General features: G+C 33.9%; 3 protein-coding genes across 7 annotated transcripts; 2 read left to right on the forward strand and 1 right to left on the reverse strand.

Annotated features, from left to right (window-relative positions):
• Positions 1 to 1000: 1000 nt before the first annotated feature.
• Girdin (protein girdin) lies at positions 1001 to 10270 on the reverse strand. 2 transcript variants are annotated; one of them, XM_083047698.1, is made up of 23 exons: positions 9673 to 10270; positions 9458 to 9540; positions 9016 to 9325; positions 8817 to 8930; positions 8520 to 8704; positions 8160 to 8241; positions 7914 to 8092; positions 7704 to 7830; positions 7497 to 7620; positions 7086 to 7420; positions 6711 to 6992; positions 6523 to 6629; positions 6212 to 6403; positions 5971 to 6118; positions 5701 to 5883; positions 5301 to 5588; positions 4994 to 5194; positions 4762 to 4907; positions 4519 to 4611; positions 4344 to 4407; positions 3940 to 4048; positions 3754 to 3854; positions 1003 to 3667 (listed from the first exon to the last, which is right to left on the reverse strand). In XM_083047698.1, exons 1-23 carry the CDS (start codon positions 9727 to 9729, stop codon positions 3413 to 3415), a joined length of 3765 nt encoding a protein of 1254 aa, XP_082903824.1. In that variant the 5' UTR covers positions 9730 to 10270; the 3' UTR covers positions 1003 to 3412. The 2 variants fall into 2 exon arrangements, with proteins under 2 accessions (XP_082903825.1, XP_082903824.1); XM_083047699.1 differs by lacking the exons at positions 9458 to 9540; positions 9673 to 10270 and having other exon boundaries at positions 1001 to 3667; positions 8520 to 8751; positions 9016 to 9151.
• Positions 10271 to 11002: 732 nt separating this feature from the next.
• Positions 11003 to 14033, forward strand: LOC145941956 (exosome complex component MTR3). The gene is made up of 7 exons (XM_083048387.1): positions 11003 to 11186; positions 11402 to 11602; positions 11699 to 11819; positions 12855 to 12987; positions 13078 to 13331; positions 13455 to 13601; positions 13683 to 14033. The coding sequence occupies exons 1-7, from the start codon at positions 11161 to 11163 to the stop codon at positions 13980 to 13982; spliced, it is 1182 nt and encodes a 393-aa protein (XP_082904513.1). The 5' UTR covers positions 11003 to 11160; the 3' UTR covers positions 13983 to 14033.
• Positions 14034 to 14527: 494 nt separating this feature from the next.
• Positions 14528 to 26538, forward strand: Crag (DENN domain-containing protein Crag). Of its 4 annotated transcripts, none has more exons than XM_083048012.1 (20): positions 14529 to 15501; positions 15609 to 16394; positions 16578 to 17174; positions 17308 to 17894; positions 18008 to 18248; positions 18319 to 18589; positions 18733 to 18824; positions 18913 to 19163; positions 19242 to 19412; positions 19498 to 19626; positions 19744 to 19990; positions 20063 to 20216; positions 20507 to 20710; positions 21097 to 21306; positions 21728 to 21823; positions 21995 to 22242; positions 22325 to 22586; positions 22666 to 23070; positions 23283 to 23452; positions 23594 to 26533. In XM_083048012.1, the coding sequence occupies exons 2-20, from the start codon at positions 16064 to 16066 to the stop codon at positions 23728 to 23730; spliced, it is 4803 nt and encodes a 1600-aa protein (XP_082904138.1). In that variant the 5' UTR covers positions 14529 to 15501; positions 15609 to 16063; the 3' UTR covers positions 23731 to 26533. The 4 variants fall into 4 exon arrangements, with proteins under 4 accessions (XP_082904140.1, XP_082904138.1, XP_082904139.1 ...); XM_083048011.1 differs by having other exon boundaries at positions 14533 to 15501; positions 21079 to 21306; positions 23594 to 26529; XM_083048013.1 differs by lacking the exon at positions 21728 to 21823 and having other exon boundaries at positions 14531 to 15501; positions 21079 to 21306; positions 23594 to 26531.
• Positions 26539 to 26616: the final 78 nt, after the last annotated feature.

Genomic DNA, 26616 nt, shown 5'->3' on the forward strand with positions numbered 1-26616 from the left:
ACATTTTGATATGATTTGTCACTGAGAAAAAAAAGTGACTTTAAAAAAATATCTATCGCAAAATTTTTTATCAATAGTTTATTTTTCTCTGTCTTTCTCTTTCTTTCTCTTGTTTCGTTCTGCGAGTTTGCAATGACACATGAAATTGAAAATAGAATCGCTCTCTTAAAGCATAAAATTTTCAGGGAATCTCGGTTTTCTCTTAAAAATAAATTTTCCTCCTTCTTTTCTCAACTCTTTCTTTTAACCATCCTTCATCGCTTCTCACTACCGCGGATTGTTCTTTTTCCTCCTTCGTCGACATCACTGCGATTCTTTTTGCCGCCACCCCTGGTCTCTCTTATTTTTGCCCTCTCCCTCCTATTCCCTCCCGTTCATCCCGATACGTTTTCTCTTCTCTGCGCCTCTCCTCGTTCCCTTCTCCATCCTCGTTCCATTCCCACAGCCTTTCTCCGGACCGGTAGGAAAAGCGCGAGAGACTTTTATTTTCGCATGTAGAAAAAGCAAGGCGGAAAGGGAGGTTTTGCCGCCAGACCGTTACTGCGAGGCGGACGTTTTTTGCGATAGCTTCGTAATCCGTGAAAGGGTGAGAGAGCGCCGGTAGAAACCAAAGGCGTCGCGACGCTGGCTCTGGCTTGCTCGCTTATTCGCGATTTGCATAGAGCGATGCCGATTGCGCGTGCATTGCGCAAGGTGGATGTGCCGTTAATTAAATAATTCCACTTCTTTTCTTTACAGGATATTGATCCATTTATACAATACCGAAAGAGAGATCATTTTACGTAATAGAAATATGTATATATATCAAGAATGCAGAATAAAATTGTCTTATATACATATACAAAGTATTTTTGAGTATTAAAATATTATTTTATATCACACATGTGTGTGTGCGCATATATATCTCTATAAACTTAATTACTTTTGCTCTGAATATATAAAAAGTATTAACTTATGTAGAAATACTAAAGTCATAAAAAGATTGCGCAATTGTTTTTGGGCAGTACAATTATGATAAAATTTTCCATTTCTCTTTCAATGTGAAAATTAATGTAAAATAAAAATTATCCAATATATATACAATACTAAATGTGCGACATGAATACGGACGTCGTGCGAGAAGAGAGAAAAAAGTGCATAGAACGTGCTTAACGAAGGAACATAGTTCCTTGGCTAGAAAATATGCAAATTTACAGGAGGAGCCTGAGAAACACTTGGAAAGGGTCGCGCGATGGACAATTTTTTGACCAAAGCATACTAATGCTAATAGCAGAAAAACCGGCAAAAAACGAAGGGGATAGGCAACCGGTGAACATTACTATGCGTGAGATTCTCGACTGAAATGCCATAGATGATCGCAGCTGTTTTATTTCTCGCGAAAGTCACGCAGGATCAAGATACCCTAATGGTAATTTTATTTCGAGATTTGAAAAAATTTTTTTTTCAATAGACAATTTTGATCGAAAATACGGAACAAATTATCTGTGAAGCAACGTAATTATGTAATTAACAATCGCGAATTGAAGGGGATTATATAACAAATCTTCACAATAAATATATAATTATTAATAGTCTAAATTCGCTAAAATTATCACTATTCATTCATCATTATTACCAATTCTTGCCTGATTAAAAAATTTGTAAATATAAATTATTGCTGTGTATTTTTGCGAAAGATTTCTAAAATATATTTCTAGAAATAATCTTATTATATTTTATAAAGACATTTTATAATTATCATACCGCTGCTCGGCACGAAAAAAATTTCAGCATTAGTCCAAAAAGTTAAAATTCTTTCATTATAAGAAAAACATATTGTAATTTTCTTTTCTAGAGAATATATTTAAGAATCGTACCTACAATGTGTTCTCAACATACGTTACGTTATGTTTGATAACGTGCTCTTAATACTATTGTTATAGGAAGTCGCTCGATCGTTTCAAATTATACATACATATATTAATTTAATTAAGATATAGGATGTGCTTGGTAACGCTCATTATCGATTGCCGCAATCGGTATTCCACTTATTCCACTTATCGCTATTATGTTAATTTACGTCGTAAGATATAGAGCAAGAATACTTTAGTATCACACACACACACACACACACACACACATCTGAAATGCTCCTTTTATTTAATATGCGATATAACGGAATTGTAATTACATATCATATCACGTACCGATATTATATTTTATTCTGCAGAAAGACGCATTAGAAAATAATACTTGACAATGGCAAGAATACACGATAAAGAACAGACGTTATGCAATATGTTAATCGGTAAATATATATTGTTACATTCTGTTGCATGAAATTGCGTGATGAAATTTTAAGACACGGAAAATGTATGTATACTACCTATATGTATATTCGTGTAAAACACACACATTATAAAAATATAAATTATCAAAACGTAAAAAATAATCTAGCAGCGCTTATATATATATTGTAATAAGAGTCGAGCGTCAAAGAGGTAATCAGTGTAATTGTAAAAATAAATGCACGCTTATACTATTATTCTCAGTATACATTCTTGTCTACTATATTAGTCTTGACGTCTCAAAATGTTTACCTTATATTTCTAAGAATCTTATCAACGATCAGATAGGTGTGCGATGCACATTAAGTAGTGTAAAATTTTAGCAATGTACATATTAAAAAACCTTGTTAAATATATACGAATATCGTATATGTGCAATGTAAATATGTGTAAAAATAGAACCAATTAGCATTAAATAAAATCGAGCACACTATTGTTAATTATTGTAAATTTGTTATTTTATATCTTGGCAGTCATCGTTCACGAAAATAATTCATAAATGTTTGAACAACAAATTACATTTTTCCAATTTCTCTTCTCCAATTCATAAGAGAAAGAAAGAGAGAATACAGAGTAATATTCGTCATCATAGTTTTAACAAGACTTTAGATTAAAAATAAATAAGATTAAGCAGAAATACATCACACGAAAAATTCTTAAATTACGCGTCAATGAGATAAACATATCTTCAACTTATCTTAATACAAATAGCTTTTTAGGAACTCGTATTAGCGCTCTATTCTTAAGTCCATTTAATAATTTTGGAAGCAATGCATCTAATTATACGGTAGTTTATTTACTAAAAAAAAATTACTTATAAGAAATAATTCTTTAGTCTCATAATACTTTTTGATGATTTTGCGATACTTTTGAACAAATACTCGTGTATCTTTTATTCATTATAGAATATAAAACGTATATAATTAAACAAGGAAAATTATGCATCAAAATTGGAAAAAAAATACTTACGTATGTTTCCTTATAAATTCCTTGTAAACGAGAATATACATATGAAAATACTTTATACATTCTTTCCCTCTTTCCGTCTCCAGCATCTCAATGGAAACATGAAAGGCAGTGAAAATTTATACACAACCGTATTCGTACCATATTGGACTCCCGGTCTTTGGTTCCTTGTCAACGGGAGCTTCCGCGAGTACTTCGTCTCGCGCCGTGTCCTTCATCGGATTACTGATGTTTTTCGATTCGTTTATAACCGCTGATACTTTATTATAGATCAAAAAGGGCCGTGACTCAACTTGCGTTTCCGGTTTTGCACTCGTTTCCATCTGTACAGCGTCGTTTCCTTGCTCCTGGAATGGTTCGCCTAGCCTATCCGTCTGCATTACAATGATTATCTTAATAAATACTGTATTCGATGGGACAGATATTATTATACAATTATTGCAAAACATTTGTTTCTTACGGGTAAAGAAGCGGATGATGGCGGAGAATCGTCATTATAATATACCGTTCTTCTAGTACCAGCTTGTCCAAGTGCATCTGATCCGAAAACTCTACTCGGCCCTACAATTGCATAAACTATATTATTGATATTGCTTGATTAAAATCATTGAATTAAATACTTCTTTCATTTTGACAAATTATTTACCGGGTAAACGGTAATCGTCGGTACTCGCATCGGAATCATTCCAGCCTGTATCTGACTCGTACGTTTTACTATCCGATTGTTTGGGATCTTCAGCCCACGAGCGTCGATTCTAATAAACATGTTTTACATTCTCTTTTCGATTAATCCATTTAAAAATAATATTATATAATAAATCGATATATATTAAACAGCGGCCAATAAAATGTATAATGTGAAAGGGAGATCAATAAGTATAAATAATATATAAATATAGAAATTTAAATAATATATTGCGCTGCTTGTGTTTCTCTACGTCTCGATTCACGGATGCAACGATATAAAAATTCCTTGCATTTTCTGGGAAAATTTGTGTACATGTATAACTATTTTACAAATAAATAATCATTATAGTTACTGATACTCACCTTATTAAGGAGCTCCGATCCAGCTTTTTTGACTCTACGAACTAAACTGGCTCCAAAACCTTTTCTATTTTAGAAACATATATACAAGTTATGGGGAAAAATGGTATCTTGTATATAATTTAGAGAGAGGACATAAATTATATTATATATAAAGTCAAATTTTTACTAAACGTACTTTTTGGTGGTGCAACTGTTCAGTTGTCTATAATGCTCCATAATCTTGTCCTCCAACTTTTCTTTTTGTCTGTACAAATGATTAACTTTATCCCTGCAGCACACGAATCGATATTTTTTTTAACATATTGGGAAATAAAGAAAATAAATAATGCAATTAGAGAATGAGAATGTTTGTAAATAACATGTAAAAATTTGAAATATTAACTTTTATATAATACCAACTAAATCATTTTATACTTACGCAAATAATTTTTCTTCCATATGATAATGCTCTTTATCTTGAAGCGAATGCGTTAAAAGTTCGTGGTATTGCGCAAATAATGAACTTATATGCTCCATTAAGGAACGTCTATCATTATCCAATCCGGAATTCATTTCTAACAGCATCTAAAAAGAATGTACATTTGACATTTTTCATAAGACAAATCAATAAATTTGCTTTATATGTTCATACGACATAATTATATTCATACATCACATCGTTCATTAAGATTATTGACTTCTATCTTCAAATCCGAACATTGTTCATCTTTGATGCTGAGTTGGCCCTGCATTTCCGTTTGCTTTAGACTCAAGCGATTCATCTCGATTTTATTCTTTCTGTAATCATCTTGCAAACTCCTATACTCTGCTTTCAATCTTTCACTTGCGGTGTATAGATTTCTAAAGTCGTCCTAAAATATTTGCGCAATTACAGTCCATACATTTACATTAATGAAATAAAGTATACGTGCAATGTATAAAATCAAAGAATGCGTTTCAGACATTTAAAATAAGTACCTTCAACTTTGAATGCTCTCCTCGCAGATTATTTAAGCTCTTTGTGTTATTAATCAAAGCTTCCCGTTCAGATTGCAATGTTTCACTTTTCGCTTCAAGTTGCTCGCAAGTCTCGCGCAACGTTCTGATTTCATTCTTTACATCTCTTAAATTCGATTTAAGGGCATCCCGTTCGCGACGTAGATTCTCATATTCATTATTTAATTGTTCATGTAATGATTGCAAAGTATTCTGATCATGAAGTAACGCGGAATATATATGCTGTTGTGCGCTGCGTTCTTTCAAAAGCTAAATGCATACAATTACAAATAAAATTCGCATAAATATGCAGATTACAAGCGCAGTACAAGAAATAAGAGTAAAAATAATACAATAATTAAATAGAACGGAATATAAATACCTCTTCTTTTTCCGCGACAAGCTGTGAATTTGCTAATTGTAAAGCGGTATGTTGTGCGGTTAATGAATTGCTTTGTGATTGTAGCGTTGTTATGTGAACTTGAAGTTTTGCATTCTCAGACAGTAACTGCTCCATTGCCGTTTGAGACAGAGACCACTTTGTTTGCAATTGTTCCAGTTCTTGCTAAAAATAAATAATAAAATATAATGTAGTAAAGTAATAATTGTGTAAATTAACATAATAATTTTTACATCTTTAGAATATAAATACCCTTAAAGGTTCCATCATAGTTTCCAAATCCTTGTTAAAATCGCTTTCCTTGTCGGGATTGGCTGTTGATTCAGACGTCGTTTTCTCACTGCTCTCTGGTATAAATGATTTCTTAACGTGATTTATTACTTCTGGTATTTGGGCAATTCTACAACACACAATTGAATTTACACGATAATATAGATTGTAACAAAAGGAAAAAAGGAATCTCTTTTCATATAAAATTTTATTTTATCCATACCTTTCCAATATAGTCTCCAATGGTTGGGACAACAATATATTATCGCTAAGGCCAAGTTTCTCTAAAACTGTATACAACTGTTGATTATTTAGTTTTTCCGCTACGAGATTAGACTGAAGTATCTCTAAAGTTTCTCTGTCAATTGCAGCTCGTGAATCGAGCTCTTTGCTGGATTGTTCAATTTCTTGCAATCTAGAATGAAAGTCATTTCATAACATTCACTATGTTATTAAATATGACAATAATTAATAATGAATTGCTTTGCGATGAAAATAATTTATTATACAAATGATAAATTTCTTCAAACATACCTTGATATTTGTGTAAGACAATCCTGCAATTCCTGCTCAAGTTGCAAGACTTTCCTCTCCAAAACTTCTATTGTATTTGTTGCTTTATCTAAAGCTACATCTTTTTCCTAAAATACAATTCAAAAAATTATTTATGCACATTATGTATATACTATACTTATGATACAGCATATAAAATTAATATCTACTTCAATCATTTCTCTGTATTTGTAAATATCGCGTTGTGCTGTATCTTTCTCTTTTTCTATCGTTGTTAATCTTGATTCAAGATCAAGGCACTTGGATTTAATATCATTAGCACTGTTTTCAATAACTTTCAACTTTTCAACTTTTTGATTTGTCATTTCTAGAGTGCGTTCCAATTCATCAGCGCGTCGTTGCACGCTCTCCAATAATAATTGAACACGTTGTTTCTCTTTCACTGCTATGTCATAATTTTTTTCCAATTCCATCATTTTTGCATGATGAGTCTAAAGATGGCAAAGAGAAAATAATAACATATAAGTTTATCATTACTGAGAAATAAAAGGTTTAGAAAAGTATAATTTTTAATTTTAACGTACTTGGATCTCTTGTTGTTGTTTCTCAAAAGAAGTTCGTTGATTTTTGAGGGTGTTTTGAAGTTTTTTATTTTCTTCTAATGCTTGCTTGCAGACCAATTCCAAGTCGGAATTTTGTTGCGTAAGTCTTTCTTTATTATCATTTAATGATTCAATCTTCAATGAAAGTTTCTTTATTTCCTTTTCCAACTCCAAAATGCGAGACGAATTTTCATAAAACGAACTTTCTTTCAATGAATCGATCAAAGTGTTTAAACGACGATTTTCTAATTCTAATTTTAATGCTCGCGTCTGAGCATTACTTGTTAGTTGTTCAGACAGTCTATTGTCATCATGCACTAAACGAATTAATGACATTTAGTCTTACTTATTAAAAATAATAATAACAATGTTTTGTTATTTTGTAATAAATACCTGGTTCTTCAGAATCACTAGATCCTGCTAATGCAGCCTCACTAGCAGCAGCTTTTGTCAATTGATGCAATTGTGTATTTTCCTCGACAAGTTCTTGATATTTTTCTTTATCAACAGCACGTTCCTGAAAATTATTTTTGATTTATTATAATTCTATGTGTTCTCTATTGGGCTTATAATATTGCACAATTTTCTGAAATTTCTTACCAATGCCACATCATTAAGTAACTGCTTATATTTGATAATTTCAGATTCGAGCTCCAATACTTTGTCTGTCCTATTTCTCGACGAACTTAATTGTTCCTCAAGCATTTCTCTAGTCTCCATTAAAACTCTTAAATATGTACAATAAACATTTTGTAGCAATTATTTTATATTTTATATTGTTGAGATATTATAAAAATAAAAATATATTACCTATTGTCTTCACGTAACTCTTCTATCCGAGTTTTATAAAATTCAATATCTGTGAGTTTTTCTCTATACCGTGCTACCTCAATTTCTAAACGATCCGCTCTATCTGCTCTTTCAATCACAGCATCCAATTCATCCCTGTACGATTTAGCAGTACGAGCTTCATGCATCAGTTCTTGGTGCTAAAAAATTATATACTTTATATATATAAATTCCTCCACTATAAAAACATTATTTAATATACATTACCTCTTGTCTTAGTTTTGCAAGTAATGTTTTATTATGCTCCAATTCTTCCTTACATTCAAGTAAAGCTTCCGTTTTTTCCTCCCTATAAAATGTAAGTATTGAAAAAGTTATAACAACATACAATGCAGAGAGTTATATAATAGACATGTACAATTTGATTATCAATGCATAATCAAACAGAGATCCATACATTTTCATATTGAAAATTATTTTTTTCAAAAGATACAATCATTAAAAATACTTATTCTACATTTTTTTGTTCATTTTTCACGAGAAATTACTTTCTTACTAATTATATCACAATTTAGTAAACGCCCTAATCGGATGAAAAGAAAAAAATATTTTGAAAAACACACATACAATTCTTGACGCTGTTTCCGAACTTTAGATTTCCAATCAGCCAATTCCGCATAATGATGGTTATCTTCTCTTTCTGCTTTGTTGACAGGATGAGATTGTTGCGTCTTACTCATTTCCTCAGATTCCGCACTGATAGAGGAGTCATTTCGTTCAACGCTATCATCTAGCCCTGCTTCTCTCCATTTCTGTTTTTGTTGTATGTAATTGTAATAAACAATTATACAGATGCTTTCTTAAAAACATGAATAAAAGAGTCATCCATTACAAGCAATTATAAGATTGAGACAATTAATATACCTCTCGATATAAATCCAATTCTTGGATCCATTTTTTGATTTGGACAAATAGATAACCCATGTTTGCATTTTCCATGGCATCTTGTGTAATGACTATATCTTGATGATCCGTAACCTAAACACATTAAATCATAAAAATTAATATATCATCATACATATATTTTATTAATAATATTTTATTACTGATATTTATACTGCACCTGTTTAATGCACTCCACTATCGCAAGTTGCATGTCAACATGTAGTGTTTTTATCTTAGTAATAAATTTTTCCTTATTCGGACATTGGACAGCGCATCCAAGAAGTAGCAACAGCAACAACTTCATATCTGCTATATACGATTCCGGTTCCTTTCCTAAATTTGTAATGTCTGGTAATTTTAAAATCAAGTGATCCAATTCCTCCTCGTAAAATTGCTTCATATTTTGTATTATAGTCTTCAAGTTTTTCGTTCGAACGACAGGATTGCCATTAGAAGGCACTACTTGGTCGTGTAGCGGTTCTGGATTGCTGATGAATAACAAAAACAGATTTTGTCTTTCTCGAGAGAATCGTATCATTTTAATATCTTAATGTATCGCAACTGCGTGTACTATATACGAGCTAAACTAACAATTCAATCTTTTTATTGTATTCACTTACATTTGCAGGAAGACACTATGCAACAAGACACCATCCACCAAATCTTCATAATTTATATTGGTATCTTCCAGACAGCTGACAAACTATTGAGAGAAAAAAATACAAATCAACACGTGATGTATAATATAATGGAATCGATACTTAAATATACAATCTCATTGTACTTTCGAATTCATCGAAATATCTGAAACATTTATTCCAAACGGTAGACTTACCCAAGTGACCAACGGCCCGGTCAAAAAATCGTCAATCTCCGAGGAAGCCATCTTCATATTTCGTACAGAATGATCGTACGGTTATCATTTGAGAATTTCGATATTTTTTTTCTTCACGAGCGCAGTCATGAAAAAACTCGCGAGCTGTGGAAAAATCGTTGCGTAGCTTCTCGAGACGATTCTCGCCACTCTATCAACTCGTCGCGCGATTCGTTACGATCGAAATAATTTCTCACGATTGATTCGTTACTAATCGTCCGCGAAGAGAAAACACGCGAGTGTTGAATGGTTTAATTAAATCGCTGCACAATCACAGCATTCACAGCGGGGCGGCAAGCGACCGCAATCAGCTGGGGGGATCATCGCGCCTTCAATTTCGTCACATTCGCGCAGAAAGAACGCATTTTCTACATACGCTTTCTCGATCGAGACGACGCTGACTTTCGCTCGTCAACGAATAACACGTTCGCCGATACGAGAGAAAAATCTTGGCGGTTTTGACAGTTGATCGTTTTCACAACAAAGCAACAATAATGGCGAATGAGTGGGACGAGCGTCGCGCAAACTCCATCGATCGCAGTGTTGCCAATTTCAGATCGCGCGCAACCATAGAATATATATAATATAATATACGAGAGCGCGTGTCGATGTGCGCGGCGCGTTCGACTTTTAACCTTCAAGTGGCGCAGCTCGCAGTGTCACGCGATCGGAATTCGGCGCGCGGAGTGGGGGCAGGTGGTGGGGATGGGGGTGGGGGGTTGCGCGCGCCACCACGCAGCCCCCACCACGCAGCCCCCACCACCTGCCCCCACTCCGCGCGCCGAATTCCGATCGCGTGACACTGCGAGCTGCGCCACTTGAAGATTAAAAGTCGAACGCGCCGCGCACATCGACACGCGCTCTCGTATATTATATTATATATTCTATGGTTGCGCGATTTGAAATTGGCGACACTGGTGATGTGTGATGTGGACATGTATGTAAAAGCATCAAAAGTCTGTTCAAACGCATGCGTGACCAAAATTGACGAATTGGTATCTTTATTTTTGGTCACGTGACGTCTTTTGACGCTAAAAATGAGCGTCGAGCGTCAGCATGAAAAGGCACCTTTATTTCTTACCTCCATGATTTGCGTTCCAAAATTGACTTTTTGCTCGAGTAGCGCTCGACCAATCGGGACAAAGAAATTTTACTTACTTTTCCTCCGATTAGTCCAATTCCAATCTCCAATCGTGTGCTTTACATCGCACGCGATGATTGGTTGACGTTTTGAAAACTTGTGTGCTCTCAAACACTTTCGAACGCGGCCAATTATTAATGAAAACAAGATTGACAATTTAAATTGTCAGTTTGTTTTTTGTTTCCCGCGACAGCGTCGGATGTCGGATACATATGTAAATGTTACTTCCATCGACTATAAAATAAGGATATTTTTAAGGACTTTGCACACATTTTATTTATAATTAACAGCAAGACTATTCGAGCGATATGGCTAATGACAATCTGTTAATACTGTAAGTTAATATTTGCAGACAAGTGAGATTTGAAGTAAAAGCAAATCGAAACATTTCATATATCTTTTCATCTCTTTGCTCGTAATTTGCCAATTGCATTCTATCACGATTTACAGATTATAGATGATATAAACTCTTAACAAGTGTTCAAAACAAGATTGCTAAAATTAGGTTAGGTAATTTAACTTGAAATAATTTAATTTTATTATCTTTAGAGACCCTACATCTTTCTTTTGGAAGCAAAACAGAATAAAAACATTCAAAAGTTGGCCTTTCAAAGCATCCGACAAGTGTAATGCCAAAAGCATGGTTGCCGCTGGATTTTATGTTATCGGAGACAATAACGAGCCAGATCTGGTTGAATGTTTTATTTGTAGCAAACAACTCGATGGCTGGGAAGCACACGACGATCCATGGTCAGTCATATGCAATTAGATAATTGCATATCGTTTTCATTGTCCGTTATTATTCTTTTTGTAATAAGTATTCTAAAATTCTACGATAATTTACAGGAATGAACATATAAAACATTCAACAAACTGCACATTTGTAAAATTGAATAAGCAGGATGAAAAAGAATGGACCGTGAATGAAATGTATGATTTATATAAAAAGTATCACATAAAAAAATACGTGAGTACAATTGTACACATGCGAGTTAGCCCCAATTATCAGCTTCTATTTCATTTATATTTAATAGTACTGTTATATATCTGTTTTGTAGATGGATGAATTAGATAAAAAAATCAATGCATTGAAAGACGAAGCTGCAAGATCAAAAAGTGACCTATTATCTGCATATAAAATATCACGAAAAAATAAAAAAAACAATGATTAGCTAATAACCGACTATATTAATTTTATACACAATATGATAAAAATATCTTTTCTTTTTTACATATCCTTTTCTAGGATTTCTGATACTGTTTATCGAATGACTCGTATAACTTTAAATATTTTGTAATTTTTCTAAAAAAATATATGTACAGAATAAAATTGGCCACATTTTGATCTATCTTATGAATCTAATGGAAAATATGAACGACAACGTGCTTAACAAAAAATTTTTTGTACGAGCAATGTGTTGGTTTTCAATTTATTAAATTTGTATTTTACTTTCATAAAAGTAATACATTTATCATAATATATCATAATATTATTTTACAACTATCTTGTGAAAGATCATTACCGCCAATTACATATATATATGTATAGGGTGTCCAAATTTATCGAGTGATGCGTTTTCTATAAATTTTTTCATCAATTTGGAATTAATTTTTCTTGAACAAAAATATCGATGAATTGATGATTTCTAAGTAATGACATTAAAAATGTTTTTTCTTTTAACAGAGGACTTTTTTTAAGTTTATATATATTAGTATAAAAATCTTATATATTCTCTCTATTAAAAAAATGTTATATAAATATACTTTTACAAGTTGAAAGATATATAAAATATAGTAAATAAATTGACTATTCTTGCGAGACAAACAATGACTTTACTAATTGTAAGACAAAAATTGATTCTGAAGCACTAGAAATGGTGAAGAAATTTATAGATGACTAAATATGAAACACCCTATATATTACCCTATATACAGCACATTGTTCTATTTTTACACGTGCATTCTGTTGTTGCAATATACCTATATAATGCCGATTGATCAGAAACGCATTAACGGACCAGAAGCTTCTGTTCCTTATAATATTTATATCCACTCCGAATTGAAGGACAAAGGGATACAATTTAATGCTCCAAAAAGACATGACGCTCGATCAAACGATGAGCTTAGAAATATATGTAAGGTTATGTGATTTAAGTTATAATCAGGACATATCCACAAGTTCAATTTTTTTGAGAGACTATTTAAAAAGAAAATTTTGTCGACAGTTTCAAAAACAGGTATAGTTAGCCAGGCTAAAGGTTCTGCCTACATCGAAATGGGAAATACCAAGGTCATCTGCTCAGTATTCGATCCTAGAGAAGTGCCTAATAAAACTGGTTACTGCGTGCAAGGGGAATTGTTTTGTGAATTCAAATTTGCACCCTTCTCTCATCACAAACGGAAAATGTATCAGCAAGATGCCGAAGAGAAGGAATATAGTTTAATATTGCAAAGAGCTCTGGAACCAGCTGTATGTTTGGTATGCATTTTCTGCCTTCCAAACATTTTTTCAAACACTTTTAAAACAATGCCTGTGAAATTGATAATTGACTGTATAATTTGAAAATACACTTATAATTACTCATCATTATCTCTATTTCAGCAAGAGTTTCCCAATTTCCAAGTTGACGTATATGCAACAGTTCTTGACAATGGTGGTTCTGCGTTAGCTGCAGCGATAATGGCGGCTAGTTTAGCCTTAGCAAACGCTGGTGTGCCAATGTTTGGTTTAGTCACTGCGTCCACTATTGTGAGTAGATTATCGCGTATTAATTTTAATAAATTTGTGATATAATCTGTGTGGCTAAGAAATTTCTTATTTGCTCCTTAGGGCATATACAATCGCACGTATTTAGTAGATCCTACAGACACGGAAGAAGCTTTGTGTTGTACAAAATCTGTATCAGGCACGGTTCATGATCATGGGATTATAATACAGGCTGCTCTTCCACAACACGGCCAAATTTCTGAAATGTTTGTAGTGGGAAGTATCGATACGGACACTATTGTACATTCCATGGATCTTTTAAACAAAGCTCACAAAGATATATGTCCCTTGTTGGAACAATGTCTTGTAAAGACCGTGTTCAAAGCATTTCGTCCAAGAATTAAACAAACAGATACAACATAAAGAAGATGTAGTATTTAAATTGCCATGAAATTATATTTCCTATTAACGGTATGAATGGCACTCATTTATTTTTATATTATTTTTAAAATTTATTATTATAGCTATTTTTTTAACAGTATTTGAAATGTTATTTTTATTGTACTTTTTTTTATTTATACTTTCTATATTTAAAATGCACACTAAAAGTAACATTCACATTTTAAACTCTCTTAAAGATTCTCTTAATTGTTCTAACTTTCTACATTTTGTATCTTTTTTTCTTCCAAAATTGGAATGTACACCTATTTCATCTAAAATCCAAACAATGCAACTACAATATATGTTTTTAAGCGATAGATAATAATTATTGTCAAGCAGAGAAGATATATATTTGTAAAAAAACAACTGATAAAATTTTACATTTGTTTTACACTACTGCTATCGTTGACGAATGCTGTGAAAAAAAAAACTAAGTTTTCATATACATTTTTAAAAAAAACATAAAATCAAATTATCTTAAATGAAAAATTTTGATTGGTTCTCCGAGGCAATATGCGATTAGTGCAGTATCTGCCGATTAGCATTGAACGATAAACAATCGACCTGTTGTGGCATCGCGCATTCGAAAGTCTTTATTTACATCTATTTATCCTCGGCAATTCGAAACGACGGGGACTCATTATAATGTTTTCAATAGAAAAAAAGGCAGGTAGAGGACAAAAAAACAGAGCATGACGCACTTGGCGGCGCATGCGGTAGTGTCGCGACGCGACGCAGTGTCCGTCAGTAGTGCATCAGTAATGGCAGTAATGCATCGCAGCGCGGCCAATACACTCGTGTTTCAGGAAGACGCGTAACAATTATACGCTCTCGCGAAATTGTCCGGGAGTCGTCGCTGCCTCGCGATCGTCGGATTCGTCGGCCATTTTGCCACCCGTAGGGAAAGTAGGCATGGCCATCTGACATTCTACCTACACGCGAATTCCTCCGACAACGCGACTCTTCGCACGGCAAAACAACAACGCAGTTACGGGACATCGGAGACTCGTGTTTACATCGGGAGCGAGACAGGCGCGACGGAGATTCTCACGCTCGTTCGCCAATCATGCGACAACCTTCGCGGGAATCGGGAATGCACTTGTGCATAATCGTCGCGTGTGACGTCTAACCTATACGACCCCGTTTCGTAAGAGAACACGAGAGTGAAAATCACGGCGCGAGTCGAGTCCGCCCTTCTTTCGTTTCAGGAGAAAATGCGATCGCCACGACGGTCGACAGATTTGACAGGTGTTGACGGCAAGTGAACGGAAAAAGGGCGCGCACGCGAGAGAGAGAGATATTACGCCGGCGTTGTACGAGAAGATTTTGTTGTATGTACACCCTGAGAGCAAGAGCTCTCTCTCTCTCTCTCTCTCTCTCTTTATTTACAAATCAAACTAAACGTCAGCGATGCACGACGACGAAGTGCTCGAAATTATGCGAAGAGTTGCATCTGCTCCAAGTGGAATTGAACAATAATCAATGCGATTTGTATGAGAAGGTATTTGTACGCTTTTTTTTGTACGGCAGGATTCTAAATTTGTAAGAAATTCAGATAATCTTTGCTTATGCAACGCGCTCTGACCAAGTTTTATTTGTATATTTAAGCAATAACACACAGCGAGGCCGAAAGAATACTCCCACTCCATTGCAACGGAGACGCATACCGATGGATAGCTGAAATATTTTTATAAGATTATAAGCTCATAAAGGAGGGAGAAAGAGCGTACAGTACCGAGGCAGATTATAATGTTTCATATGTAACAATATTACGTTTAAGGCGTTACGTAGAAAGTTGACTATCCAGATTGTTGCGGCATAGAAAGGAGAATACTTTTTATAACGTGCCAGTCAATCTTGCGCGAGAGATCTCGCACGTTGAGTGCCACATATACAAGAGTGGTTCGAGAACAATCAACTTCGTGCCATGTACAGAAATAATATTTGTATCCGCCGAAATTAATATATCTGTTATATCTGCGATATGAGATGTACAGAGGATAAAGCCTGACCCGAAGGCTGTTGCGTGTTCTGATATAATACGTCTGCTTCGTTCAAAAAATATGGACGAGAGAAGAGTAGCGGATTATTTTGTTATCGCTGGTTTACCCGGTCAAGACGATGAGTTTAGCGAAGATATTAATGACACTAACGATAAACTGGAGGATTGGTGTCAGGAAGGCACTCATCTGAAAGACATGCATATGCCACCTCCTATCACAGATCTTGCCATAATATTTCCTGCTCTCGGCGAATATTGTCCCGAGGGATATACGCTATTGGAACAAACTGTATCAGGTTTCCCGGCAGATTTGAATCACGGGAGTTTACGAACAAACGAGTGTTACTTATGTTACAGAAGAGGACGAGACAAACCTCCTTTAGTTGATATTGGTAAGGAAAAAAAAGTAATAAAAAAGTAATAAAGATTAGAAGATAAAAATTATGAAACAAACATTAAAAGAAACTCTACATATTAAAGTTATTATTAATTACTTTTTATATTTCATTATTACAACATCTTTATCTAAACACTATATTATATATACATTTATATATATATTTTATTCTCCATAGGTGTAATATATGATGGAAAAGAACGTATTATGCAAGATGCTGAAATGGTATTAGAGACTCCTAAAGGCTATGTGGCGAACGTAAATAATTCTACTTCAAAAATTTTTGTAACATACAGACGAGCGAGTCGAAAGATGCCTTGCAATTCTCTCGTTGTTACCGACATATGCGTTATCTTGGCAAATAAAGGGGAGAGCCCTCCGCATGCATTTTGTGTCATCAATAAGAACTTGAACAAGGGAATGCTAGGCAGCGATGTATTTTTGTGCTACAAAAAGTCCATGAATCGCGCTAATTTGATATCATTTAAGCCAGCAATACTCTATAAATATCCTACGGCTGATTACAATAGTTTTGTCTTTCCCAATTCTGTCGCCATGTTTTGTCTACCGATGGGTGCGACTATAGAATGTTGGCCTAAAGTAGCGTGTAAACCTAAACCAGTATTCTCGACGTTTGTCTTAACAGGCGATGCTGCTCAAAAAATGTATGGTTCAGCGATAACCTTTTACGAGGAACTTCAACTGGAAACAGACACTTCAAACTGTAAAAATAATCAAGAAATCATGGATACAGTCGAGAATAATAAAAATAATGGTACAAATGTATTTCATAATCTTAATTTTACAATCTCTTGACTTTTCTATAATTGATTGTTATATTTAATATGGAGGAAGAAGTATTTTTTGCATTTTGTGTTTTATTACATATATATTTTGTTTTGTTTCAGTGGATAATATAGAAACGATAACCAAAAATAAGTCGCAGAAAATAAAATTGTTCAAGAGATCTGGTATACTTAAGAAGCTCAGTATACTGCAACTGGAAAAGTTGCAATACACAGATTCCGCGAGCCAATCACTGAATATTAGTAAATCTATATGTATACTGTCCCATTGGCCGTTTTTCGACACGTTCGAAAAATTTCTAGTTTTTCTGCATGGCATGGTGAACGGTAAACCGCAAAGTGTACCGATTGAAAAGTACATTTCATATTTTTTGTGCGATATACCATTCCCGAGCCCGCAGCGTCCGAGAATCTTGGTACAACTCAGCAGTCGAGACAGATTGATCTTGACGCAGCCAGAGGATTCGGCCCTGCCTAGATCAGGCGCAAGTTTTAGGCAACTGCTGATAAACTTGGGACCTGACAATTGTTTATTGATACTATTATTAATATTAACCGAGCAGAAAATACTGGTTCATTCCTTACGTCCGGATGTACTTACTTCAGTGAGCGAAGCTATTGCTATGATTTTGTTTCCTTTTAAATGGCAATGCCCTTACATACCATTGTGTCCTCTAGGATTAGCAGAGGTAATGCATATTACATATACATACACATTTTTATATTGCTTCTTTTCAAAGTTTCATTATACAAATGCAAAAAATTTGTAATGGTAATTATTAAGATTTATATATATTTACAGGTACTGCATGCACCATTACCATTTTTGATTGGCGTGGATTCAAGGTTCTTTGATTTATACGATCCTCCCTCTGATGTCAACTGTGTAAATTTGGATACGAATAATATAGCAATATGTGAAGATAAAAAATATTTAAATGTAAAATTATTACCTAAGAAAGCAGCTAGACAGCTCAGAAATTGGTTGGAGATGTTGTCCTCAAAAATAATCTCGTGGGGAAAAACTAATTGTTCTCAAAAAGGTATATTATTATTAATTTATTTTTCCCATTTCTTTTTTTATTTATCGATATTTATTTATTATGCTTATAGATAGAGGCGACGAAGACTTTAGTGTGGACAGAGAGTTTCAACAAAAACGAAAAGAGCAAGCTTTAGAACTCGAAATACAAGATGCTTTCTTAAGATTTATGGCCACGATTCTCAAAGGATACCGAAGTTATTTGGTACCAATTACAAAAGCACCTACTGTAGGGACAACAGATTCGACAAGTTTATTCAATTTCCAAGCGTTTTTAAGAACTCGCGATAAAGCCCACGCTAAATTTTACTCCATGCTCGTAAAAACGCAAATATTTGCCAGGTAAATTAATTTGCACTTTTCTTTGTCAATTTTATCACTATTACACACACACACATTTATTTATTTATATTTATATGTATAATATTGTGTAATCGCTGTCGTATAATTATAACTTTATTCTAATAAAAGGGTAAATTTTGTAGATTTATAGAAGAAAGAAGTTTTGTTTCTGATATGGATATGGCAGGGTTAACATTTTTCGACGAGTGTACAGAACGAGTTGAGGAAGAAAATGGTATGAATAAATTAATATCTATTTTTCTATACTATTAGAGTGCACGTAATATGGAAAAATGGCTTCTCATTTCTTGTTTAATTTTTAGTAATTCTTGTGGAACTGGATGAATCTCAACACAGCGAACGTACAGTATTTATACCTCCACCTGAAGCAGGAACAAATCAAACACCAATAATATATAAATTGTTCAAATTGAACCCGGATCTAATGAGGCCTCAGAAGAACTTTTCTTTGAAGAATCCATCTTTAAGTGCCTTTGGTATGGTACCTGGGAGTCCTATGGCTCGTAGAACAAAGCATGAAATCAAAGTTGCTCAAAGGATGGCTAGAAAACAAGTAAATAAAATGATATATCGTAATAAAACATTTGTCTTACATGCAGTTAGTAAAATTTGCTATTGTGTCTTTATACAGGCCGCGATCCCTGACAGATGGGGTAGATGTCTGCTTGGTACATGTTATAGTCTTTGGTTCTTACATTTACCGGCCATGTTGCAAGTTTCCAATCAACCCGCTGCAATTTTGCATCAAGCTTACGAATTATTAGTCAAAATGCAAAAGTTACGTCTCGATCCTATGGAAGAGGTATGTGAAAACTTTGAATTATAAATCAGTAACAGTTGAATAGTTAAAGAAAAAGATTGTTGTATTTAAATGGATATTATTTTAGGTATGCTACAGAGCTATGATGCAACTTTGTGGTGTATACGGTCAACCAGTTTTAGCTGTAAAATTATTGTTCCATATGAAACGCAGCGGCGTGCAACCTAACGCTTTAACGTACGGATTTTACAACAAGGTAAACTATTACTTATATCTAAAAACTAATAAATATAACACCTTTGTGAAAATGCAAATTTCCATAATTGTGTAAAATTAGTAAAGAATCTTAATATTTCTTTATATGTTAAAATAGGCTGTTCTTGAAGCAACATGGCCTTCCGATATGACAAATTCAAGTCAACTGATGTGGAACAAGTTGCGAAATGTCATTGTCGGTGCAGCGTTATTTAAAAAGGCTGGGAAGAAGAGCGCTAGAAGACGATTGAGTTCCAATGCAGATTTTTTAACCATCGATAAGACTGAAGGCATGGCGCATGCTTTTTCTCGGTCTAGTCTCGACAGTTCTCATTCTCAAGACACTGAAGCTGCGCATAGTGATTGTGAGTTTATTTTTTTTTTACATGCGATTTTACCAGTTTTCTGTCAAATAACGATCTTTCTTTATCCGGCAGCCACTAAAGGCAGTTCTGTATCAGATCTACCTGGATTCGGATCGTTTGATTTGAAAGCTAAAGCTCTTCTTCGGCAGAATAGTATAGTAAAAGACCAAGCGACATTGAGTATGTTACAATCGAACGAATTGGAGCGGGCAGCTAGTAATCCAAGGTATTTTGTATGTTCACTATTCATTAGGATTTGTGAACGTTAGTCTCGCTCTCAGGTTTGCCCAAGTCGCTGAAATCGCTTTGTTTTTCGTTTATAGATTATATATATTATTTTACTAGTATTACGATAGTAAATGCAAGAGAGAGTATATATTTATCGTATAGAATATTTTCGCTCATTGTTACAGAAATCTTATGTAATAATTAATCTGCGTGTTGGGTATGCGTTGAATATCTTACAGTGCTAATTTGCATGTATAGGCTTATGTAGACGTAATATTTTTTATGTAGGCTAACGCGCAGTGTTGAATCACCATTAAAAAGTCCCGTACGCACACCAGTTACGGAAAATGACCCATTGGGTGCTCTCATTAATGACGAAACACCGATTGTGTCACCTTCCGAGGAGAATGATTCAAATTGCTCAACAAGTACTTTAACTGTATTAAATAATACGACTGAAGAGAGACCAGGAGGGCCACTTTTATTTAGAAGGTATGATATATAACTTGTATATTGTATTTGCATGCGAAACATTGAATATATCGATACAAATATTTAGATAAGAGATAAAAAAATGAAATTTAGAAGTAAATATTATAGAGTCAAATTATGGAAGTAAATACTTTTTCAAAAAGAAAGAAAAACACGAGATTATAATATATATTCTCACAATCACATCTAATGGGGAAACTGTTACTGGTGATCAAAATAATCACGAGTACTTGCACACTAAAAGTATATTTTCGTTTTGTAAAGACTAGCTGCGTTAATCATGCTTTATAATTTTTAAAGACGTATATATCCCATTTTATTCCATATATTTGATTTTAAACACAAAAAGCATTCTAATGTGTTTACAGCAACATTCTCCCACGTAGTGCGACCTTTCATCAAGCAGTAGATGAAAGTGGCATGACAGTGGGTGGACATTTACAGAGAAGCGAGACGATGCCTCACTCTGTGGCACAACAAGGCGAACAGGAGAGAGAAAAGGAGAGACTAGAAATAAGCAGTCTTTGGTCTCAAAATAAGGATAGTGTAACATCCAGCCTCTCTAGCTTAGGATCTAGTCTTAAACTTAGTTTCGGGTAAGATATTTGCGAGATATTTAATTTAACGACATGGCACCGTTTGTAGTTATAATAATTTCCACAGTGTGCATTGTCCTTTCATTCCTCCAAAATGTCATGATATATATTAGCTCGAGACGCGTTAAACTTAATATTTTGTAAATGTAGAAGAAAGAAATGTATAATCGTCTTGCACACATAAAATACATAAATGAATCATATTTTTATTTGTATATATATATACTTTTTAAACAAAATATACATAATGTAAATTATATATTCAATATGTGTGAAAAGTATTACGAATATATACATATATAATAACGTCTCTGATAATTAAATATACTTTTAATCACATTGATGGACAATGCAAGTTTATTTTCGTTTGTTTATTGTTTTGCATGCGCATTTGTGTTTTATTTTATACGTTAAATGTTAGACGATACTCCACGGGTGGATTGGCGTTTGCTAAAAATAAGGATTTAATATCATCGAATCAACTTATCGAATCTCTTAGTCTCTCCAGTTATATCAGGTATGTAATGTAAATAGTTGCATAGATTTCGCATAGCTTATTCGATATGCGTTCTATTTTCGTGTCTCTTTATTGTTATAGTTATAGAATTGTACATTTATAATAATCACACACAAATTAATTCTTCTCTTTTGTTCGTGCGATTCTATATAGCATAAATTCTTGTTTTAGCCCATCAAGCTTAACAGGAAAAAAATCGAACGAAATAATACTTGGCGGTCTGAATAGCTTGAAATCTGCTGCAACAACTGTCGTTAAAAAATTCGACGAGATAAAAGAGGCCATCTCGGCGACGAGTACACCGGTAAAAAATAAGGAACGTGAACAAAAAATAGCTTACGGAATATCGCACGAATCTTTAGATTCTCTTACCGATGGATCTTTACAAGATCGAAATGAAACTTCCATGAGAGCATCAGGTATATAATATAAATTACACGAACGATGGACATTATATATTTATATTCTGCGGCGATATTCATTTTCTTTTTTTTTCAACAGGTGATGGAGGAAATTTAGATTTATGTTCACTATACGAACTCACAGAGTGTCTATATCCAAAGGGCACTAGAGAGTTGGAGGAACGTCTTGCCATTGAGCTTGTGCTTTCCAGTGCCAGTAGATGCCATCATTGCGCCGCTATCCTGTACGACGAAGAGATAATGGCTGGTTGGCAGCCGGAAGATTCAAATTTAAATACAGTCTGTCAGTATTGCGATAAGGCTACCGTACCTCTCCTTACAGTTACAATATTAGATTACAGGTAAAGAACCATATTATAAGCGTTGTTATCCTTGAATAAAATTAAAAGAATTGAATAATATTAACATTTGTTTACGTAGATGTGAAGCGAGCGAAAAAAATAACGATCCTTTAATGGGAGCATTGGTGGAATTGCTAGATCAACCGAAGGAATCGAAGGAACCGATAACGGTACCTTATCTAAACCCGTTAGTTCTGAGAAAGGAATTAGAGAGCGTGCTAAGTCAAGAGGGGGATGCCTGTCTCACCAAGCATAGGTTTATTCAGGAACATCCGATAGTATATTGGAATCTGATTTGGTATTTTGAAAGGATTAATTTAACAAGCCATTTACCTGATCTCTGGTTGAATAACGATAAGAATTCAGAACTTCGAAGAACTGTAGGATTGGTGGGTGTCAGAACAATGTGGGATAATGAACGATTACATATGGATCGTTTGCCTATGTATCTCCAATGGAAATTAAATTCTACAGAGGATAGAACGTAAGTTTCAATAGAAAGACAATCAATGTCTTTCAAATTACTAATTAGTACACACAATTAATTAAATTAAAAAATAATTATACTTCGACTTTTTTTATTAATTAAAGGAGAAATCGAAACGATAATTGTCTGAATTATGAAAAATAATTTTACTCTTCTTTTCAAATATGTAAAATGATTGTTATTTTATTAATTTTTTGTTTTAATTTTAGATTGATGCAAGCAGTGATAACATATGTCCGTTGCAACGACTTAGCAGCACCTATAATAAGAGTGGCCTTAGAAAGAAGTAAACATCAAACAGGCGATCATCCATTTTCTATATATAGGGATATTCTGTTTTTGGCATTTATTGTATTGGGCAGGACGAATATCGACCAAGGTGGGCTATAATTAAAAAAAAAATTATATAAGACGCACTTTTTAAATGACTATAATCCAATTATTGAGTTATTTATAGAGTTTGATTGCAACACATTAATTTCACATTTCACGTCTATAATAATGATCATCATTCTTACAGGCGTCTTCGATAGAGAATACAGTTTATCGCTAGAGAAATTTTCCGAAAACGAAGAGAAATTATTGCATAAAATTGACGCTCCATCAACGATGATGTCGGTATATTGCAGACATTATTTTAAGCAATTAAATGTTTGAGAAACACGGGCAGCCGTGAATAGTTTTGAAGAAGAGTTATTCCTTTCGAAGCATCGGAGGAAGAGTGCGATGTTGCACGAATAACGAATGCTTGTAAGTACGAGCATTTATTGCTCTACTTTCAAAATTGTGTGCACGGGGGATGAATTGCGTGCATAAAGGACAATGTTCAAGTCAGGCGCTGTTAAAATACGTTTCATCGTGTGCCGAAATGTCTGACATAATATCATGTAATGTCATTGACATTTCTTCTACACGTTGAACGTTTATCTAACACGGAAGATTGTTAATGTTATCAATGATGATTTACATTCGAGCTACAACGCCACTTCTTGGAGCGCGCCAATTACGATCGATATCGTGCAAATCGACTCGTCTTTTTTTTTTTTTTTTTTTTTTTTTCTTTTTCTTTTTTTCTTTTTTTCTTTTTTTTCTTCGTAAAACTCTGCTTACCCGCTGACGTCCGTGATAGATCTTGTCTTTGCTTGCGCAAAAATACATGTATAATCGGGTCACCTCGGTCTCCAAGTTGGACCACGCACGCACGCGAAAATTAATAGATGAATAGTTATCGAATCGGTTGCATCAACAACGTTACGCGCTAATCGCAGTTAGCTGAATTTTCTTATCTTATTCGTGTCGCGGTGAAAAGGGCTGTGATTTAGGAAGAGATGGAGAATTACTGATCGTAATTGGCCGCCAGGAGTTATTGATGCTATCGATCTCGAGATCAAGTCAGTGCAATATCAAGAGTTGAATAATAATAACGATTTTTAACTAATCGTACATCTCTGATCTTCATATGGTTATAACATAATTGTTTTTAATGGTTAATGACTCATTTCTTGTTTTAATGAATTCGATCGCGTATGCCTCTGATTTAATAATTCGCGCAGCGCATCAGCAGTATCTAAGAGTACAATGTTAAAAAAGTATCAAGTACCAAAGAAGTTATATGGACTGCAAGTTCAATTGCAACTGCAAATTCCCTCCAGGTGTGCTGTGACCTTAATTAAACGTTTCAGTCCGACGCGTAATATCCGTGTAATGTAAAAAGGAGAAAAAGCTGTCACGTGTAAATATAAAAAACGCGTCTAATATACAGACTATTTTTTTTACCGCAAAAAGAGTGAAAGAGAGCGACGGTAAATATCGCGTGACAAAACTCAGTATTCTTTCCTTGTACTCTTAGATAGAAACAATTGTTTATTGCACGACGAACACTATAAATATCGTTTCTCTACTCGTTCCAGGTGAAAAGTGCTCTTCACAAGGGCGTGGCGTTAAACTCGATTGCTTATCCTCAGAGCAAATGCTTAGTGTGTGAGAGTGAATATTTTTATGAATTTTAGACATTTAAAGCATTTGTAATAGTTTAGCGAGATAGTTTAGTTAGATAACATTCTGTACACAATTTATTCAAAACGGAATGATGAGATTATTCGTCGCGAGGAGACTCATTAACACGGTCTTTCACAATGTCGTGCACTTTTCACCCTGGACATTGCAGATGAATGTATGTTCATTCAATCCAATACTATAAATGTAGATTACGAGAATAAAATCAGTCGAGGTATTTTACAGAAATTGTTTGTTTCACTTTACAATTAATCTATAGAGAGAGTATCGACTTTATATTTAAACAAATCTTTAAATCTAATAATGTCGTGAATATTATTCATTTAATGCATCCAACTGAATTTGCCATTCGATAATTTTGAATCAAATGCATATTTGGATATGTGTGCTATAAATGAATACTATAAATAAATCAACGAAATATTTAAAAAGAAAGTGAATTGTAAAGTGAATAGTAAATTGTAAGTGAAAACGTTTTTACTTGTATAACGTGCTATTATTTCATATTTATATCATTGACATATTTCATATCCTTTACAAAGAGATTTTAACTGCGCTAAAAATGTTGGAAAATATCAACATTTGTTTATTTTATGTAAAATCAGATTTAGGACAAATAAATATATTGATGCGATGATTATATAACCGATTAAACAATAAGCAAAAAAGAATTTCTTAAAATATAAGCCACTGGTTTTCGATATTAGTCAGCTCATTAATAGCAACAATAAAATTAATAATAGCGACAATAATATTAATATGATTAAAGAAATGTGATATTCAAAGTGTTTAAAAAAAGACAAACTTGACAGAAAAAAGTTTGAGTTGGTTGAATTACTGTTATAAAGTGTATATAGTTATCGCACTTTTATAAAAAAAAGTGAAGCGTTGGAGAAATCGATGTTTAAAAAATCAATTTAGTTTATCTTAGTAAGTGAAAGATGAATAAAATTAAAACGGATGTATCGGGCACTGTATAACAAAGCATCGTAAAAATTTCGAGAAATACGTAATGCGTTTTGTTATATTACAATAATGTGCACTTCAGATTTATCATAAAATTACTTACGATGATTTTTCAACGAATTATAATATGTTAACTATTATGCATAATATTTTATTTAAAAATCTTCATAACTTTTTCTTAATATTTGCAGTCTTGGAAAATTTGATCGATATACATATATATTCGTAACCAAAACATTATGTTCTTCGTTTTTAGTGGCACCAGTTATGCACGTAAGCCGTGCAAAATATAACTTTAAAAGTTTGAAATTATGCTTTGTATTATGTAGAAACTCGAGAAGTTGAGGTTAATGTTAGGTTAAATGGCAATATTCGTGGCCACGAGACACACGTGTCGAAGCGAAGGACGAAGGACGTCAAATGTCACGTCGTCTGCGCGTCACGTCATCACGTCGGTCGGCTTCGGCGCTGTTCGGCGTTCGGCCGCGCTCGGCTTCTTCGGCGCTGTTCGGCCGCGCTCGGCTCCGAACAGCGCCGAAGTTAACCGACGCGACACAGCCG

This window comes from Prenolepis imparis, unplaced genomic scaffold (genome assembly GCF_030444845.1).
Source record: "Prenolepis imparis isolate NDT839.2.m4 unplaced genomic scaffold, iyPreImpa1.0 SCAF_10, whole genome shotgun sequence".
Classification (NCBI taxonomy): domain Eukaryota; kingdom Metazoa; phylum Arthropoda; class Insecta; order Hymenoptera; family Formicidae; genus Prenolepis; species Prenolepis imparis.

Bases quoted from the DNA above. Each gene is read 5' to 3' on its own strand.
- Girdin (XM_083047698.1), bottom strand. From the start codon at position 9,729: ATGAAGATGGCTTCCTCGGAGATTGACGATTTTTTGACCGGGCCGTTG. The intron at 7,421-7,496 runs GTATTTATTACA...TAATTCGTTTAG, and splicing joins TAGTGATTCTGAAGAACCAG to TGCATGATGACAATAGACTG. The intron at 5,589-5,700 runs GTATTTATATTC...GTATGCATTTAG, and splicing joins TTGTCGCGGAAAAAGAAGAG to CTTTTGAAAGAACGCAGCGC.
- LOC145941956 (XM_083048387.1), top strand. From the start codon at position 11,161: ATGGCTAATGACAATCTGTTAATACT. The intron at 11,187-11,401 runs GTAAGTTAATAT...TATTATCTTTAG, and splicing joins AATGACAATCTGTTAATACT to AGACCCTACATCTTTCTTTT. The intron at 11,603-11,698 runs GTCAGTCATATG...GATAATTTACAG, and splicing joins GAAGCACACGACGATCCATG to GAATGAACATATAAAACATT.
- Crag (XM_083048011.1), top strand. From the start codon at position 16,064: ATGGACGAGAGAAGAGTAGCGGATTATTTTGTTATCGCTGGTTTACCC. The intron at 18,249-18,318 runs GTATATTATTAT...TTATGCTTATAG, and splicing joins AACTAATTGTTCTCAAAAAG to ATAGAGGCGACGAAGACTTT. The intron at 19,627-19,743 runs GTAAACTATTAC...ATGTTAAAATAG, and splicing joins CGTACGGATTTTACAACAAG to GCTGTTCTTGAAGCAACATG.